General features: G+C 32.0%; 1 protein-coding gene across 4 annotated transcripts in view; it reads right to left on the reverse strand.

The window, feature by feature from the left end:
• LOC145303515 (regulatory-associated protein of mTOR-like) overlaps positions 1–20,922 on the reverse strand; it is a 161,581-nt gene that overhangs the window by 73,013 nt on the left and 67,646 nt on the right. For all 4 annotated transcript variants that reach the window (XM_080144953.1, XM_080144954.1, XM_080144952.1 and 1 more), the window contains exons 10-18: positions 18,898–19,081; positions 14,739–14,822; positions 14,474–14,584; positions 10,855–10,929; positions 8,560–8,625; positions 7,649–7,747; positions 5,468–5,560; positions 3,405–3,548; positions 2,266–2,428 (exon numbers count right to left, since the gene is read on the reverse strand). In XM_080144953.1, the coding sequence (XP_080001079.1) occupies positions 2,266–2,428; positions 3,405–3,548; positions 5,468–5,560; positions 7,649–7,747; positions 8,560–8,625; positions 10,855–10,929; positions 14,474–14,584; positions 14,739–14,822; positions 18,898–19,081 (1,019 nt within the window). The remainder of the gene's footprint in view (positions 1–2,265; positions 2,429–3,404; positions 3,549–5,467; positions 5,561–7,648; positions 7,748–8,559; positions 8,626–10,854; positions 10,930–14,473; positions 14,585–14,738; positions 14,823–18,897; positions 19,082–20,922) is intronic.

Here is a 20,922-nt window from a genome sequence, read left to right on the forward strand (position 1 = left end):
TTTACGGGTAAGTAATTTTATAGGAAAAACCAGGTGATATTAATGTTCTGTTAACTGGTTTTATAATAATATTGTGAGTCTGTGTTTGCATGGACATCAATAAAGCACAAAGATGATTTACTTAATTTTATTTATAATTTGAAAATTGATCTGTTGCAATAATAGATTAAAATTGTATTTATGGGATGGGGAAGAGCAATTTGCTTATTTGGAATATCAATTAAAACAAAAAAGAAGTTGCTCTGCCTAACCCTGTATTAATTCTGAGTTTTGTAAATGTTAAAGAAATTAAAATGAAAATATATTTCATCCAGTATAAAGTACAAATTCATGCGACATTTGTAAGGTTGAATAAAAGCCATTTAAAAAAAATAATAAAAAAAGCATTTTTATTTTTACAAATGTACACATGATGTAATTTGGTTTCATGTAGTTTGATTAATGAAAAACAGTATTTTTGGTTGCAGTCAGCTAACGTACTTCCCAATTTTCTGCAGAACGCTACCGGAAGCAGTGACAAGAAAAATCAATTCCTTCATTTTTATTTTTCTTCAGTATTTCTATTGTGAAGCGATTTATTGAAATAAAATAGAAGAAAAGGATGTTAGTAAAAAGTATACAATAAAAATTAACAAAATTATACAGATAAAAATAACACAATTAGTCTTTATTTTCACTTTTAATAATTAAAAAATAAGTTTTTATTTTAAATTTTATAAGAAATTCGTTTATCAAATTATAAAAATAAGTTTTGTTTTTTTTAATTTTAAAATAAGTTTTTATTTGAATTTATATAATGAAATATTTATGAAAGTATAAAAATAAAATTATTGAAATCAAAATAACAAATGAAATTATTGAAATTAAAATAAAATTTCAAACATCATAAAAAAACATATATAATAAAAGTGAAGAAACTAATTTCCCTTGTCACCACTTCCTGTAGCACTACGCAGAAAATATTTTAGCTGACTATAACCATATTTTTATTTTACAAATGTACATATAACACAATTTTATTTTATTTCAGCCTACCCTTGAATTTTCATTGTACATTTAAAAAAAGAAAAAAAAAAAAAATGCTTTTTTCATTATTAAAATGACATTAACCAAAAATGGCATTATATGTACATTTACAAAATTACTTTTTTACATACAAGATGGAACAATAAATTTGTCGCCCAAAAGAAAACAATACTACAGCTTTATTTTAAAACTCTTATTGAAAAAATCAATTCAGGTAACTTGATTATATAGTAGAGCTGAGATTTATTCAACTTCAGTCTCAATAACTGCCTCAATACAGGTTTGGAACTGCAAACATACCTTTTCCATAAGCGCTGGCAGGTGATCAGGCTGGCTTTGGTGTTATGGAAGGTCACGTTGGTGATATCTTCGACATATGACCAAACGAAGTAGTCCAGTAGGTTCAGATTGAGGGGGGAGGGAGACCAGTGAGAGAAGAGTACAAAGTCATACCACTCCTTTTGAAGCCAAGCCTGGGTCTCTTTGAAGTTGTGGGCCAACGCCGAATCCTGTTGCGACATCCGGGGCCTGCCGCAGCTACCTAATTGCACCAGAGGATCACCACACTCTTCAACACATCCAGATATACTTTTGTGTTGACTTTCAAGCCAACTTCAAAGATGTGAGGTGGCATAATGTGGTCCTCACTTGAAATCACTCTAAAAACTATAACCATGGCCAGAAACTTCACTGAGCTCTACCCTCAAGCATTGAACCGTCCAGATTTGCATTTTGAAAGTGCTGACAATGATCCTGTTGTCATAACTGGGATCTTCGATCTCACTCGTTGAACATTATGTCACTTTTAGACATGATAGAAGACTTCTATTGCTTTTGGAATTTGTATACAACTAACCAACTAGTAGATGGTTTGCAACAAAAAAAAAATAAAAATAAAAAAAAAATAAAAATAAAACCGGTTTTCATCAAACAGAAATGGAATCAGGTCATCTTTTCTAGGGCGACAACTTTATCATTCCACCCCATATATTATATAATTCTAATTTGGCTTTATTAAATGCAATGAATGCTTCAGATCATTTTGTCCCACCCTGTGTTCTATTATGAAAGTAGGATCTAAAAAGATTTAAAGAAAAGGAAGACTTTGAAAAGTAAAAGCGAAAAATGAGACGAGAGGAGGGGGGTATAGGTGGTGCGCTGGCCAGAGAAGAGTTTTTTTTGCTTTTTGTTTTTTTTTTTTTTAGTTACTGTCTTGTATTTCATCTAGGAGCCACATACCTGCACATATAGATGTCACAACATTAAATCCTCCAGCAGTGACGGCAGCAATCATGGGTGTATTCTTCTCTCTCATGCGTTCTTCTTCTAACATTTGAGATGCCACAGCCACAAAAGGAGACTCAAACTGCTGGACAAGACCACCCAAAGCAACAGCCAATTCCTTTGAGAAAGAAAAGAAAAAGATGACTTAAGTAGTTTTACTCATTCTGGCATCTGGAATAAAATTACTTAGTGTTTGACGTTAAAATAATAAATACTAAAAAGACTACTGGATATTTCACTCATATAGAAATGACTAGCAAAGGGACCTGATGTTCCCCGGAATTTAATGAGGATCAATGAATGTGCCACTCTCCCATATTTTATTGTCATCGAAATCGGTGAAATCACCCATTTTTCAATCAAATTGATTGATTATCTGCTCTAGTTATGGACCCATCGCTGTGCACTGGGAGAAAGCTTCAAATACCTTCCCGGAATGATTTAGTCCACAATCCATTGTAATTTTCATTGTACTATAGAGAACTTATTGTTGATTTTATTAAATTATTTTATGGATTGAATTAAAGTTTAAAATGCAAAAGTCAAGTATCATCGTTAGTTAAATTGTGCTCTAAAAAGAAACATTCATTTCAAACGCGACCCTGTCATATCAAAGAAACTACTGTTGATTTTATATGCACAGCCTTTCTGCTTGTGCAGTAATAAAACTTCTCAAATGCGCTTGTGATGTTAGGCTGTATAAGGTGTTTAGTTTAGTCAAAATCACATGTTTCTTCTTTTATCAGATTTTTTCAATTATCAATATTTATCGAAGACATTCCGATAAAAAGCCTGTCTAAGAACACTACCAGATACATAAAGTATATTTGTGTGAAATTTGTTATTGGAGGCATTGATCATCATACTTACACACTTGGTGGTGATATTCAAATCAAATTTTTGGCAAAAAATAACAAAGTGCAACAAGCCATGTAAATGGACAGTTAGAAGATAAATATGAGGGTCATTCCAAAAGTAAAGCCTCCTATTTTTTAAACTAAACGAGCTATGAAGACAGGAGTGGTATTTAATGCGTTTGATTTTGGAGAACCTTGAAGTAAAATGAAACAAAAAGAGAACCAATAGAGACTCACCTGGCGAACTAAAGGACTTCCATCATTTAGGATATGAGTCAGACTCATCCCAATACCTAAGTCTATGTTGCTGGCATGGTCACTACGCTCTGACGAACAGCTACTGATGTAGGTTCCCAGTGCGTACACAGCAGCGGCACGAACCTACAATAAAGAGGAATATCTATTTGCTCCAAGAAATGCACTTTCAACAATATAAGAAAATTACAAGCAAAATATGAAAACATCATATAATAGCCATTATGTATCTATATATTCATTTACATAATCAATTCTGTTACCATTTCTTATTTCATTCATGCATCAACCCATTAAAAAAATAAATTATCCTGTTATATAATTTAAAAAAAAAAAAAAAAAAAAATAGACCTCCTGTTCTATTTTTATCTTTTTTTACAAGGGTATCATCACGTATCAAGGCCGTGAAGCTACTCAAGGATAAGGGTTCAGGAGTGTAAGGTGGTCAATGAAACAACAGCTTAATGATAAATAATGGTGGAAATTAAGTAGTATTTGATTATTTAAGGAGGCGGCTCCATGAGGGGGAAAAAAATAACTGTTTTATTGCTTCATGATGTTTATTAAAAAAGGTCCACCAGGCAATGGATGAAGACTTCTATATATTTCTGCCTTCTCCAGCCCTGAACATCAACCATTAAAAAAATTTTTTTTTAATTTTTTTACTTTCCAAATGTTCCATGTTAAGAATGGCGATGGCCACTGAAATTCATTAAATATATTGGAAAAATGTCTTAATATGCAGAAAACTACTTTTCTGCCTCAAATCTGAATGTGATATTCGTTTTCAGCATACCAGAAAACCTATACAGGTTATCAATTTAACAGTGAATGTCGAGTTGCAATAAAAAAATTTACCTTGCCAGCTTTAAGAAATTGATTTTAAAACTAACACATTACTGCCAAGGTTTTCATTTATCCATCTTTTCATCTAGTCTTCATTTATCCATCTTTTCATCTAGTCTTCATTTATCCATCTTTTCATCTAGTCTTCATTTATCCATCTTTTCATCTAGTCTTCATTTATCCATCTTTTCATCTAGTCTTCATTTATCCATCTTTTCATCTAGTCTTCATTTATCCATCTTTTCATCTAGTCTTCATTTATCCATCTTTTCATCTAGTCTTCATTTATCCATCTTTTCATCTAGTCTTCATTTATCCATCTTTTCATCTAGTCTTCATTTATCCATCTTTTCATCTAGTCTTCATTTATCCATCTTTTCATCTAGTCTTCATTTATCCATCTTTTCATCTAGTCTTCATTTATCCATCTTTTCATCTAGTCTTCATTTATCCATCTTTTCATCTAGTCTTCATTTATCCATCTTTTCATCTAGTCTTCATTTATCCATCTTTTCATCTAGTCTTCATTTATCCATCTTTTCATCTAGTCTTCATTTATCCATCTTTTCATCTAGTCTTCATTTATCCATCTTTTTATCTAGTCTTCATTTATCCATCTTTTCATCTAGTCTTCATTTATCCATCTTTTCATCTAGTCTTCATTTATCCATCTTTTCATCTAGTCTTCATTTATCCATCTTTTCATCTAGTCTTCATTTATCCATCTTTTCATCTAGTCTTCATTTATCCATCTTTTCATCTAGTCTTCATTTATCCATCTTTCCATCTAGTCTTCATTTATCCATCTTTCCATCTAGTCCATTTTATCATTTTCTTTCCTGTTTTCCTCATCCTTCTGTGGACTGAACCTGCTATCTCAACAGTTCTACTCTACTAAACCAATAACTCCCATACATTCTTTCAACATGGTATTACTATCTTCTGCATCTCCTTATACTGTCAAAATTTAATCTTCCTGGGGTCATCAGAATTTAGATTTTTAGACTCACATTAAACACCCACTGTTTCTCTCCTTCAATGCTACAAATAAATTCTGAACAGTTTTACACTGCTTAGAGTTTGGTTCAGCAGAATAAAATACAAGAATTACAAGAATAATTGATTGCTCTTTTAATATTTATATTAATAAACCAAGAAAATTTTCTTTTTAAAAAAGGCTACAACTTTAAATAATTTACCTCAGGTACAGAATCAGTTAGTAGGTTGCTGAGTTTTTCATGAGCCAGATCACGTACGCCACACCAACGAGCAGTTTCATAGTTCATCCAAACCTACAATTTAACAATATGGAAACATTCAAACTTAGTAAAAATAAAAAAAATAATAAAATAAATGCGTAGTGAGGGTTGACATGTATATGATCCTATTTACTTGCCTCCCCACGAGGGCCAAGTTAGACACAATGTCGGTTTTGAATGTGGGGAAAATCCAGCTCCCCAAAAAGGGACACTCTGGATAGGAATAAAAATAATAAAGTGTCTCAGTCATGAAGGATTTCTCTTCACTGACCGAGAACAGAAAAGGTGAAGTTTAGCATCAGAACAGATACTACACTATGATCTTGGTCTGAAGACAAAGGAACAATACATGTTGGATATGTTATAACATTTATATGTTGCATATAACTTGTATATAACAATTTTATGTTGTACATGTGATAACAATTACACCCTGTGCCAGAATTATATGCAAATCGATATTTTTGTTCTAACTCCGATAGTTGTCAATGAAAATTCATGAAACTTTGCACGTTATACGGCAACATTAACGCATGTGCAGATATAAAAATTTAAGCTGATCTGCGCAATAGTGAGCAAACGGCAGCCATTTTGTTGACTTGCAGTTTTTTTTCAGCGCGCCAACTTTATATGCAAGATGGGACATAAAGGTGCTTTAAGTCAAGCTGAGAAGTCTAAAATTGTTCAATAGCTCCATAATAAGATTTCCATCTTAGAAATTGTCACAGAATTACACCATGATCATCGTACAATAAAAAAATATTGTATTAACCATCAACTTTGCAATGGATGTTCTGACAAAGGGAAAATTCGTAAGAAGTCATATCTGTCACGTCGAACAATGAGCAAGATCAAGAGAGAAGTTCGCCGTAACCCACTTGAAACTAGCAAACAAATTTTTGAAAAAGCTGGCGTTCCTGATGTGCCCAAATCAACTCGTTGCTGTATCCTGAGGACGATTACAAAATTTGGAAAGCTAGAGGTCCACCCTCAATTGAAGGATATCCACAAGAAAAAGAGGATGGAATGGGCAAGAGATCACATGAAGGTGAATTTTCAAACTGTTTTGTTCACTGATGAGTGTCGAGCGACCCTTGATGGACCCAATGAGTGAAGGGGAGGATGGTACCATAATGAGGGTCTACGTCCCCAACAACAAGGAGGTGGTGGTGTAATGTTCTGGGCTACAATCATTGACTGCTTAGTACAGCTGGTAGGACCATTCAGAGTCACAGATGGAGTGAAAATTACCGCCAAATTCTACATTGACTTCATTAAGGAACACTCGGAATCCTGGCACAAGAAAAAAAATTTGGTATTCTGGAAAAAGATGGTATTCATGCGTGGTAATTTCACTGTCTCATTCTGCAAGGATAACCACTGAATATTTGGAGAGAGTTTTTGCCAGACATGAGAAAATAATGCGATGGCCAACCTGTTCTCCAGATTTAAATCCCATCGAAAATCTGTGGAGCATCTTGAAACAAAATATTTACTCCGGAGAAAGGCAGTACAACTGCAAGGATGACCTCTAGAATGCTATTCTGACTGCTGTCAAAGACATTTCATCAGATGAAATCGAAAGTTTGACATCTTCAATGGACCAAAGGCTTTTTGCTCTTGCCAATAAAAATGGCAATTATATAAGATATTGATTGTACTATGAAACCATATTGAAGTTGTTTGTTCTTTATTATTGTTGTTCACAATTTACAAATTCCTAGAATAATCAATGTTCCGATAATCTTTTAGAACTTCACCATATTTTAGCATATAAAGTTGGCATGCTGAAAAAAATGTAAATCACCAAAATGGCTGTCAATTGTTTATTACTATGCAGATCAGCTTAAAATTTTAGATCTGCACTTGTGTTAATGTTGTCATATAACGTGCCAAATTAAAAAAATTTTCATTGAAAACTATTGGAGTTAGAACAAAAATATTGATTTGCATATAATTCTGGCACAGGGTGTATATATTTTACATATAACAATTATATATTGTACATGTCAAAACAGCGCTAAAAACAAGTGTTTCTATCAAGAAAAGACATCATACACCTAAAACAACTTTTGCATCATTTTTGAAGAGGAGATGCTCATAAAAAATATATTTACTTACTTTTCCTAGACATAGGGCAAGCCATTGCCTAAAATGTGGATTAGGATCATTTAACTGCTCAAGACAGATGGATATCACATTTCCCTGAAAAGCTGCTTTCTAAAAATAAAAAATTAAAAAAAAATAAAAATACTGTTGTGCCTATAGACACTCATATATGTTGTATGATGTTTAATTTAAACTGATCAGTAATTTTGGATTGGACAGATAAAAATAAACAAGTTTGTTAAAATTAATTTATAATTACTAAGAGTTTTATAAATTCAACCTTTGATTGGATGTTTCAAATTCAGCATCTTTGAAACCATCCAACAATCTTTTTCACTTTTAAAACAGAATGTACAAGACAACTTCACTAATGAAATAGTGAGATTAAGTAGTGAGGTTAACCGCACCCTAGAATGTCTGCTTGTAGTTCACATTCAGTTCAATGCAGCCGTCTTGCTGTAAAAAGATTGTTTTTTTTTTTTAATTTTTATCCTAACAACATCGCCTAAAAAAGCTTAGCCTAATAAGATTGCAGTCAGAACATGTATGCACATATGTAGCCAAAAATGTTGATAAATAATAAATAAATATACATACACACACATGGTAATTTTGATAAATACAATAGTAATGTAAAGAAAAGCAAAACTCTTTTCTAAAAATGTAGCTTAAATAAACGCATTCCTTATTAAAAAAAATCTTTAATTCATTATGACCAATCACTTCAGTCATCAAATCCTTACAGCAAGAAATTCATTTTTTTTATCAAGAATTTCATTTTTTGTTGTATGGAAAAAAAAAAAAAATGAAGATTTTAACAAATGCTCAACAAATCATTTAATAATAATTTATTTTTAGAAACTGACGCTTACAGAATAAAGTTGTGTTTTTTTAATTTGAAACATGTGAAAGAGAAAACTTACCTGTCCCTGGGGGTAATTACTTACAATCATGGCCAAGATGAAAGCTGCCATGGTACGGTGTTCTGACTTAAAAACAAGAAAAAGGCATTGTTTATTTTTGTACATATAAACACAGGAGGTTCTTGTTTATATTGGTGTTTTTTGTTTTTTAAACCAACACATTTCAGGTGAAAACATTATTATGTACTTACATGTCATACCGAAATTATAAATTACAAAAATTATGAAAAATGATCCAGTAGATGACGTGCTAAAAGTATTTTAAATAAAAAAAATTGGTGCTTCTCCACTATTGTGACAATTTTGTACTTGATAAATGGAGTTTTCAAATAAAAAAAACAATAGTTTCAACTGATTTTTTTTTTTTTGACAAATGTAATAAGTTACAATGGTAGCTTCCAAATTATGCAGTCAAAATTACCTGAATATTACTGAATTATTAAACAAAATAACTTTGTGTAAGGTGAAAAATTGCAACCATTTTGTTTAAATCGAAATCGAAAATTACCTCCCTTTTGAACTCTTCTGTGTCTTATGATTGTTCTCATCAAATTCTATATTTTATTTTCTTTAAATAATGTTCTACCTTATCGACTTTCGTAATTTTTGGATATAATCATCTTTAAAATATGAGGACTATATAGATACCATTGTTTTCATGTGAAATTCAGTATTACGATTTCCACAATTTCATTCCAATAGTGTAGAAGCGCAAAAAAATCAGCTACAATTACACACACATACACACTAATTTAGCAACTAGAAAATCTAAGCAATTTTATGCAGGTTGCAAAACTCTGAAAGGCGCAAGTAGAAGTAAGCCTAAAACCATGGATTCTCAAAGACAATGTTGTTATGTTAGCGTTTGAAGTCTAGTACAGTTAATCATCTTCATAACTTCCCAATAGTAAATAAGGTAGCAAAATATTTTATAATAAAATCTTTTCTTAGGTTTAACACTTTACTGTAGCTTTATGATTTCACCAATTATCAAAAGTGGCTTACTTTGATATTAAACAACACCGAAAGTTACGACAAGAATTATTTACTTATATAAAATCAGAGGTTAAAACAAGATGTCTCCATTAAATTGTTGCTCATTTTGGGTATTTCAAGCATAACTTATTCGAACACTATTCACAAGAGTACAGCCAATTTTAATTTCTTTCATGGTTTGGGGAGAGTTAAAAGTAAGTACTCAGGTATCAAGGTCTATTTTTATGTCACCTTTCCTTCTAATTGTAAGCTTTTTTGTTTTGGTTAATTACACCTTTGATCCCCTCTAAGTTCCTATTTACAATGCCTCCCCACGGGACAGAGTTAGACACCAGGGTCGTTTTTTAACGTGGAGAAAAGGAACAAAAATAAAAATTGTCTCAGTCGTGAAGGATTTCTCCTCCACTGACAGAGAACAAGAAATTGAAGTGGAGCATCTGAAGAACAGATACTACACTGTGATTTCTGAGGATGCGAGTCAAAACGATCAAGAGCTTGGCTGAGCTATGAGGTGCACAGGTGATCAGCTTTCGACAGTGGAATTGTGATTGGTTAGCCGTCTTGTGCAACCTTTTTCAGGACTATTGTTTTCCTCCTCACAACCCTAGCATGAGTCAAAATTTTATAGGTAAATGATATAGTATAAATATATATATATAGGATGTTCATGTTGTAGAAATCAGTCATTTAAAAAAAAAAAAAGTCTACATATTTTTTGGTACGTCCAGTTTTTTTTTTTTTTATTATCTTTAACCTAATTTAGGTGCTACAAATAGTGTAGGAGAGTTGTCTTCCGATATTTATTTCAATGACAAATATACATTGATAATGTCATTTATTATTATGTATTCTCAGTAGAAGTTCATAATAGTTAACACTTATTCATATATAATATTGATTGCTGACATTTTACAAATTTATGCTTTTAGAGACACTTTATTTACAAACAGGTCATCCTACAAAAAAAAACATAATTCATATCAAACATATTAGAATAAAATTCTCTACCAAACTTGTCAAATTTTAACATTTCTAACAATTATTCCACATTTTTTCTTTAAAATTTGTCTTTCAAACAATCATCGGCTTGTTATGTTGGCTTTTGAATTTCCAAGTTACCGAATGTTAACTATTCTGTACCGCTACCGAATTCCCTTTGACCAAGTGTATGTAATGCTTGCTAAACAGGATGATGAGACTTCACGAAAAATGAAATTTACATAGAGACACCTTACACAAGTTTATTTTCATAGTTACTCATTCTTCAATCTTGGTCTTAGAATATACAACTATACTTACAGACATATTCTGGTCACTCAAAACGGATAGAAAATACTTGTGACCATTGTCTTTCACCAAATCAGTCTGACAAGACTAAAAGAGAAATGAAAAAAGAACAGGGGTAAAAATAAAACTTTAAAATTTAAGTTTGCTTACAGAATAATTGAACAAGAAACTAATTGACATGAAAACATTCTATAAGATGTAAAGTAATAATAAATGGGTATCACAAACAGTTCAGTGTGTGAAAATGGATGAATAGTGAACTTTTTCTTTAATTTCAACTAGTGATAACTCATTTATTATTTTGAGTTATTTTGATAACATTTGAATGTAAAAAAAAAAAAATTAAATTATTTCTCATTTCTCTGTTGTAATTCTTTCTCGTGTCATTAATAGTTTCTTTTTTTTTTTCCAGGTTATTTCCAGTTAGGCTGCTATTTTATTACTATTTAATGTTTTTCAGCTCAATGTGCATGATATTTGTGTGCTTCTATAAAGTCTAAACTTAAATAAATTATTTTCAATTAATTTTTTTATAACATGACTTGACCAAGGATTGAACCTTGGCCTCTTGGCCTATTAACAAACGCTCCTACCACTATGCCAAATGAAGCTAAATATTACATTATTCAAATACATCCAAGAACAATTAAAAAAAAAAAAAATAGAAATAATTTCTCCATATATTTAGATTGTTTGTAGATTTGTTATACAATACATGTCTAATATATTTTTTAAATTTTGCATATTCACAAGTTTTTTTTTTCATTCAGTGAAATAAAAATATTATTTTCAGGACAAATTATCCTTTTGTCTGTTTTGCTATTCTTTAAAGAATTAAATTTATCAATATATATATATATATATATATATATATATATATATATATATATATATTGAGATACACAAGGGTCATTCTAAAAGTAAAGCCTCCTATTTTGTTTTTTTTAAACTAAAAAAGTTGAATAGCTACAAAGACGAGAGTGGTATCATTAAAACGAGCAACCCTTTTGTGCTCCAGAATTTATTTTTCTACATAATCACCACCATTCTCAATATACTTTTGCTGGGAATTCAATAACGCATCTCTGCTTCTGATGCACATCCATGACAAGTGTTGCTTTCCTAGAGTCTCACACTGTCAATATCTGCAACAGAGAGATGAAACTTTCAGGTCATGAATGCATAAGTTCAGTAATCATAACAATGAACTTTACAATCCCTTCTGATCCATCCGAGTGGAATAAAAAATAGGAGGCATTACTTTTAGAACATTCTTCATACTAGTTGTACATACTTGGTATTGTCTGGAATGCAATGCAGTAAATTGCACAATTCAAAAAAATTATACAGTCAAAGAAATAAAATTTTAGTCGTAAGGAAGACAAGTTCTTTTTATATTCTTCATTACAAAAAAGTATGAGTTATTTTTTTATTTTTTCAGTCATAATTGAAAAATGTTTTCATTTTTCTAGTTTTCAGGACAGTCTACATAATTTTTAAAAATAAACTGCAGCAAAGTACATAATTACAGTGCTAATAACAGTATAACAATCTGCTAGTCAGAATCAAAGTTTGATATGCCAACTTATATGCTATTTAGGTCAAACTTTCAAAATATCACAAGACAACTTTATATAAGATTAAATATCAATGTTTTAGAGAAAGAGCAGTTATTTTGTTTTAATAACAAATACATATAATATTTGTTTTATAAATAACTTAATGGATTTTGTGTCCTTTGAAAATTGTTCACAACCATAACTTTATGGGGTCAATGATGGCCATACTTTGAATTATTTTTTTCACACAATGAATTCCACAGTTTCTGCTTATGTTTTAAAGTAATGTTCCAAAAGTAATGCCTCCTATTTTTTATTCCACTTGAATAGATCAGAAGGGATTGTAAATTGCATTGCTCTTTTATAGTAAAATACGTGCATAATTTGTTTACTCTGCAGATTTTCTGAAAACAATTGTAATCTGTTGAATGCATGAATTATAAAAATACAGTAATTTGGCAATTAGAGGATTCTGATAAAACAAATATTATTCCTATATATACATATATATATATACACACACACAGGGTGTCCCAAAAGAAGCTTATAGTTAAAAAAAATTCATAACTTTCTTAATTTTTTTAATATATTTCTTTTATTTTTTTCAGATTATCTAGAGTAACCCTTCCAAGGTCATCATGAGTCGTTACACTACCGAGGAGGGGATATTCATCGTAGAGTCGTATTTTCGGTTGAATGAGTCAATATCAGAAACTCAAAGAAATTCCCCTACTCCCAATGCAATAAAAGCTATGGTGGCTCGATTTCATAAGCAAGGGTCTGTATGTGACCTCCCTAAATCTAGTAGACCCCGTACGGCAAGAAGTGATTAGCAGAGAGTGTGGCCAAGGAGTCAACCACATCAGTAAGAAGGAGAGCAAGTCAAATTGGGATCTCTCAATCAATGTTGTTCCAGCAGGACGGTGCAACGGCACATACAGCACGATAAACATTAAATCTGCTCTAGGATATCTTCGGCAAGCGAATAATTTCTCGTGGCTGTGAGATAAATTGTCTACCTCGCTCGCCAGATCTCACATGTGCAGATTTCTTCCTTTGGGGTTACCTCAAAGAGCGGGTATATGCAAACAAACCAGCCACAATAAATATCCTTAAAAAACATACCCTAGATTAAGATGTGTAAATAAAATTAGAATAAGTAGACTATGATATCTTACTATATCTCAAAAAATCGCAGGGAGGCTCATCTACCTACATCTGAAAATTGGTAAGCATAGCTTAAATAATGAGGAAGTTAATCAAATTTAAAATCTGTCAGCTTCTTTTGGGACACCTTGTATGTATAATATTGATTGCTGACATTTTACAAATTCATGCTTTTAGAGAGACTTTATTTACAAACCGGTCATCGTACCAAAGATAAAAATCACTGAAAATTGGTATGATTTTAAACATATCTGGATAGCAAAGCTATTGAGATTGACAAGGACATTTGTTATTTCAATGATAACATTGGAGCATAAGGTGGAACAAGTACAATTGTAAGAGTTAGAAGCGAACAGAGTTCAAGGAACTTCTGCAATTACTAACCAGCAGAGCATTATTACAGTTGACCAAGGGACAATGTGATGATGTATTGAAGTGAAGCCTGCTCAGAGAGGGTTGAGGACGTGTTGCATGGAGAGAAATGATATGAGAATGATAGAATTGATGTGTAATGCAAGTCTTAGACAAGGGAGATTAAATATGGATAGTATAGGGAGATGTGTGCAGAACATGAGACTTTGATGATATAGTCACGTTAAAACAATGGATAAGAGTTTTTAAGAGTAAAGGTAGAACAGTTGAAGTAGCAGGTTCAATTAACAGAGAAAGACCAAGGAAAATGGGAGGGGAAATGATAAAAATAGATTTGGGAGAAAGGATTTGGCCAGAGATAGGTTATTTTCAAAGTCAATTTCTAAAAATTGTCCAATGCATATTAGCATGTAAAATGATGATGGTGATGATGATGACGACGACAACTTCAGTAACTCACAATTCCTCAAACTTCAGTTTTGGCAATTAGAGGATTCTGATAAAACAAATATTATTCAGAAAATATTACTTACACTATCAACAGCTAAAATCTTTGACCAGATAAATACAAGCAAAGGTCGGAGGTCACGTGCAGAGCTCTGCAATAATTTCAACACATAAGGGAAAATTCCAACAGACAATGCCTGAAAAAGAAATCAACAGAAAATATTTTAATATAAAAAAAAAAATGTTCAAAACAGTTTATGCACACAAATTATACATATAATAACTTAGAAAAGAAAAATACTTTATATTAAAAAATATTAAAAATTAAAATTAAGATAAGTAAAAACTTACCAAACTAACTGCCCAAGGGCCTAAATCCAAAAATTTGCCTAAAAGTTCAAGAGCCCTTACTCGATGAACTTGACTGAGTAAAACCTGAAGTAGAAATAAAATTTGGTTGTCATAAGAATAAGCATTTCACTGTTGAAAAGATTGTATTTTTAAAAATAATCGGACAGATGTCAAACACTATTTCAATTTCAAACAAAAAAAAATATCTTAAGAATGGAAATTTAGCATTATCATGTTGACAGACCGGTTCTCATTAGATTACTGAAGTTAAACAATGTTTAGCCTGGTCAATACCAGATGGGTGACCAATTTGGAAATACCAGGCGCTGTATGTAGGAGGACGTCAAGAGTTCCTATTTACAATGCCTCCCCACGGGACAGAGTTAGACACCAGGGTCATTCTTTTTAACGTGGAGAAAAGAAATAAAAATTAAAATTGTCTCAGTCATGAAGGAGTTCTCTTCCACCGAGAGAACAAGAAGTTGAAGTGCAGCATCTGAAGAATAGATACACTTTGATCTTAGCCTAAAGAGTTCCAAAATCTTAATGTCATCATCTCCCCTAACAGTGATATACATGCAACTAGGGACAGCTTGTGAATTTCATAATCCCATGGAACTTCCTCCTTTGGAGGAAGCCAGTTAAACCTGTATAGGGTTAGTGTCAATTCCATTTTCCATATTTCTGAACAGAAAACTATACCGTCAATTCTGTTACTATATATTATAGTTTAGTATATACTATTTCAGACTAATGTACTATCTTCCAATGCTCAATTTAGGGACAGAAAGAGGGTTTGTTATCAGGATACAATCTCCCCAGGCATTACCTCTTCCTTTTTGTATATGTTGCAAGTTGGGGGGGGGGGGTATATATGCTTGTCCAATGCACTCTTTCTCTGTATTACTGAAAGGATTCTTCCAGGATGCAGCTCAGCTCCATCATAATGGCCCGTTGATGATCCCCATGAGATCGAGAAATTTGCTGAATATATAGGTTGAGAAGTGTCCTTTCATACTGTTAGAAATTTCAGAATGCAAGGGCGATAACCGCGTGATTGCAATCACGCGATTAATTCGACCAATGGTATTGCGTTGATTCAGTTGCTGCGGAGGATGCAGAAGTAGCGGGAATTTTGTGTTTCAAAAAACAGATTTCAACTCGGCGTCGAAAAAGACGGACGCACGTAATCTCGCTCCGTGCCTATTGAACTAAGGCATGGTTCTAAAACAAGATTTCAACTTGACGTCGAGCCAAGCAGACGCGCGTAATCTCGCTCTATGCCTAATGAACTAAGGCATGGTTCTACCCCATTTATTCTCAGCTCATTTAAATGCGGATATTAGCCGGAGGCTAAAATGTTCTACGGATTAATTACTTCATTATCTTTGCCCGCAAGTGGGCATATTATTTTATGATCATCGATCGCAAAGTGCGTTGATCGTATCGACAGTCTGGAAGGATTTCGCGAACCCTCAACCAATTCTACGAGCGGCCGAGTCTACCAGCATCTTCACAAGAAGAAAACTACCTTCGCCTTTCAAGGCATGAACTACAATTACCTTCGCCTTTCAAGGCAAGAACTACCCGCCATTTGGCAGAAGCTTAAGAGGGCACTCTTTTGCAATATGGACTCCTTTTTTACCCTTTTGTAAATAAAATTATTCTTGGATTTAAGGTGAGCCTTTGTTGCTTTTCTGTGTCTCTTTCATTCTGCCATAGGCAAAAACGAGTAAGAGAACTTCTTACAATACACACACACACACAAACCTTCTCACTTTTATAGATATATAGATTAGTGTGAACAATTAGCAAATATATTTTCTTCCCTGTCATTTTTGACAGAAAGTGTACACTAATATAATGTAGAAAATCATTAGATCTAATGATATTTAAATTATGTTACATAAAAATTCTTGTCTATATATAAAAGTGAGAATGTGCATGTGTGTGTGAGGAAAATTCTCAACCTAAATACTCAACAAATTTTTGATCTACAGACTTGAAATTTGGTATATAGGATATCCAGACACATGGAAAATTTTTTAATCGGTTTTCATTCAAACCCCAACAAACTTGACAAGCAGCAAAATCCCACCCCTACACAGTAGAGATCCCTAGATTTAATGTCTTCTACTCTAATAGGTTCTTCTCCAGAACTGCTAGACTTTGGAATGCCCTTACAGGTTCCTGCTTTCCCAACTGCACTGACATGCAGAAGTTCTAGTGTAATGTGAACAGACATCTTGCTGCTCAACTCCCTACATAGCATCCCTGCAAGTTATAGCCCCGATAGTAGGTCCCTACATCAAAGTGGCACTGTGCCTTGTTTGGGGTGAAAATAGAATTTAAAAAAAAATAAATAAAAAAAGGTTGCTACAAGGTCAAAATTGAAAAATTGGTACATGGGGGGGGGGCATTGGATTTTTATGTTTGTCAACTGTTTTCACTACTGTGTATGTATGAATCATTCACATAACAGCTTCCTTATGTTAAGAATAAGTAGGTTTAAAAACACTTTTTAAAGATTATGGCAAGCTGGCCTAATGTTATCGTACTTGACTCACTGTTTTCAGGTATTGGTTTCGATCTCAGCTAGAGTATTTTTTTTCTTTTCTTTTCTTTTTTTTTTTACTTACAAAAAGTGAACTGCTTAGAAAAAACATAATATTTGTATGCACATGTTTTAGTTTCTTTGTTTTCTTTTTTAATTCATCTTTTTTTTTTTTTCAAGAAATTTAATGTTACGTTTAATACCAGGCAACACTGGGTACATCTGCTAGTTTAGTAAATAAACTCACTTTAATATTAATCTCCATATGTGAAACAATCAGACACAAATTTTACTCAAACATTTTTCGATATCTCATTAAAATGTTTTATTCGGATTCTTTGGACTACTGTTCTCATCTTGAGTTTTATTCTCACAATGTTTCTATATAACAATGTAATTTCTGACCTTCAGGTGTATTTTTTTTGTTGAACTCGGGAATCTCTACAGAATTTCTAACAGGATTCTTAATTTATTTAACGAAGGTAGCATGCTCTCGTTGCAACAGCCATGACTTGATAGAAGTCTCAAGTAATCTGTAATTGCATTTTTAGTATTGTTGCACTAAGGATTGAAACTTCAAGTGTTTAAAAATGCATTTTTACCTAGTATTTTATCCGTTATGCCATGGATCCTTGTGGACAATTCTAGTTTGAATTTTGGGGACCTTAAACATTCTTGTTTTTAGATGTACAAATGTACAATTTTATTACTTATTACTAAAGATCAATATTTATTACTGCATAGTATACATTTATTTTAGTCATAATTAACAGAACAATAGCATGATACCCTTGTAGATTAAAATAAAGTGTGTCCAAAATTTTGTGCAGATTTAAGTTCCACAGAAAGATTCCAGAGTTCGACAAGATACACCTGAACAAAGTTGGAGGTTACATTAACTGAAACAGTGTGAAAATAACATTCAAGACGAGAACAGTAGTCGGAATAATCCAAATAATACAAATTATCAATCCTCATCTAAAAATTTTAGAAACTCAAAATCGAGCTTAAAACAAAATATCAAAATAACAACTTGTATTTAGAAATTGAGATATATATATATATATGGATTGTTTTAAGATAATAATAACAATAAAATTAACTGCTGTATATAATTAACAATAATAATATTCTTAAAACTATAGTTTTTTACTTGGGAGTCACCACTTATTAAGGCCCAAAGGCCATTTGAGGATACAGGCTAATGATGCATGTAAGGTGATAGTGTAATAATTGTTAATGGTGTAAATTGAGTAGAATTTGATTATTTATTGAGACGGCACAACAAGAATTTGTTTAAATTGTATTTGAAGGTTACCATGTTGTATTCAACCGGGAAGCAGGCCAGTGGAACAGTGTTTCACAGGCGGACAGTTCTGGAGAAGCAGCTTTGTTCACAGAATCTATGTTTAGATTTAGGCAGATATAGAATGGTGGAAATTGTATATAGCGCTTATAGCTAGTCAAGTATTTTGACCCAAACTATGCACCACGAGTTCAATAAAGACGTCACCCCCCCCCCTTTTTTTTTAATTCAACAATTACTTCATCCAACAGCTATGTATGTAAAAGGGATAATCAGTGATGTGCCTGAGCAATTCTTACCTGTAAAACAATTGGTAACTGTTCAGGTGGACTTCTAATTTCAGAGCCATAAGTAAGCCAAACTTGGAATGCAGTCAACTGCTGTGCAAAGAAAGTGCTGTGGTCAAACATGGCTTCACCATCTGGTTCTAATAATAATGGTAGTTGCTGTAAACACATATCAAGTGCAAAATCCCAGGCGGCCCTAAATGAACGAGAGAAACATTAATAACCACTGTATATGAATTTTGCATTAAAAGTGCATGCGTAAGAATTTCATTTGAAATTTATTGATTACCGATTTCAGCAGCCTACATTTACAAAATTTGGGCTAAGTGGCAACTTTGTTATTATAGCAAAGTTGGAAATAAAACTCAAAAGGTGCTTGTTTAGAATTACACTTATTTTTAAAAAATGACACTTATTTTTTTTTTTAATTTAGAATTACTCTTATTTTTAAAAAAATTATACTTATTTAAAAAAAAAATTAATTACTTATTTTTAAAACAATTATACTTATTTTAAAAAAATTTAGAATTAAACTTATTCTTAAAAAAAATACACTTATTTAAAAAAAAAATTAGAATTACACTTATTTAAAAAAAAAAAAAAAATTTATGATTTACATACTTATTACAGAACAAAGATCTCATATTCTAAAAATCACTTAAATTGATCAAAGTTTTATTTTTAAACTAAAATAAAAATTTATGATTTTTTGTGATTTTAATACTAAATGTATCCATTATAAAGCTGATTCTGATGTCAATAGTTCGTATTGAGTTGTCTCCTCTTTATTTATATATATATCATGACCAATCAAATCATGTCTTGCTTAGTCATAAAATTTGATTTTCTTAGTAAAAAAGAAAAAAAAAAAAGATCAATTTACGTGAATTTTGGAATATGATATCTTCATTCCATGACCAGTATGTACATCAAAGCCTTTTCTGTATTTTTGTCTTACTTTTTAAATACGTGTAATTGCAAATAAGCACAAAAAAGTCTAGTTGCTTGAAAACATCAAAGTTTTGTAGATACTTATAACAAAGTTTGTGCACCATGTTTAAATAAGGATTTATTAAATAGGAATTTATTTAATAACAACTATTCTACAAAATGAATGTTAAATATCTTGAGTGTGTACCAAAAATCATTTTGACAAAAGATGCACCTGGCAATGAGATGCAAGAAACAACATAAGATGTTTGAATAAAAATAATGCATCCAACATCAGAGACCACCTGTATTGGAAGAAACTACATTGACATGATCGATTGTCAAAGGAGAAAATAAATGTTGGGTGTATCATTTGATAAGTACAGGCAGGCGCAATTGAGTTGTGCCAAGTGGAGAAAAGACAAACAGGCTGGACTATCAATTCAGTGAAATAATTGTCACTAAATAAAATGCCCTGGGAGCAGGTTACAGTGACAATGCTGTCCTATGAGGGTATTTGAGGTGATCATAAATTGTCTATATATATATATATATATATATATATATATATATATATATATAGACATATATATTTTATAAATTTTTTATTATTTTTTTATAAAAAGCCTCCCTCTTGGGTTGAGCACTACCGTAAATAATCTTACTCGCTACTTAATTTAGCTGAAAAAATGCGAAGCTTGCGGTTTGTTTACAAACAAACGTTTGAGCCCTTTATGAGTGGCGGACGGATGTTTATTTAAATAGACATTCGGACAGATTAATTACGGCCACTGCTTCCGTAGTCAGGGGGTAGAACTGCCGACTGTCATCACGATGGTTCTAGGTTCAATCCTCGGCTTGGGATAGGTGTTAGTCTAGCGGCACTGATGAGTTGTGAAACAACGAAACAGGACTGTATGTCGATGACTAAAATATATTTTATATATATATATATATATAACAGTAGATGCATGTATGTGTGTCTGTGAAAATATTTAACCAATAAACTCTTAAACTATAGGTCACATAACACTGAAATTAACTGGAAATAGTAATCATACACCAAGGATGTTTTATAATGAGTAAAACCTTTGTTTGGATGGATGA

Source organism: Euprymna scolopes, chromosome 19, assembly GCF_053919585.1.
Source record: "Euprymna scolopes isolate OS-2025 chromosome 19, ASM5391958v1, whole genome shotgun sequence".
Taxonomy (NCBI): domain Eukaryota; kingdom Metazoa; phylum Mollusca; class Cephalopoda; order Sepiida; family Sepiolidae; genus Euprymna; species Euprymna scolopes.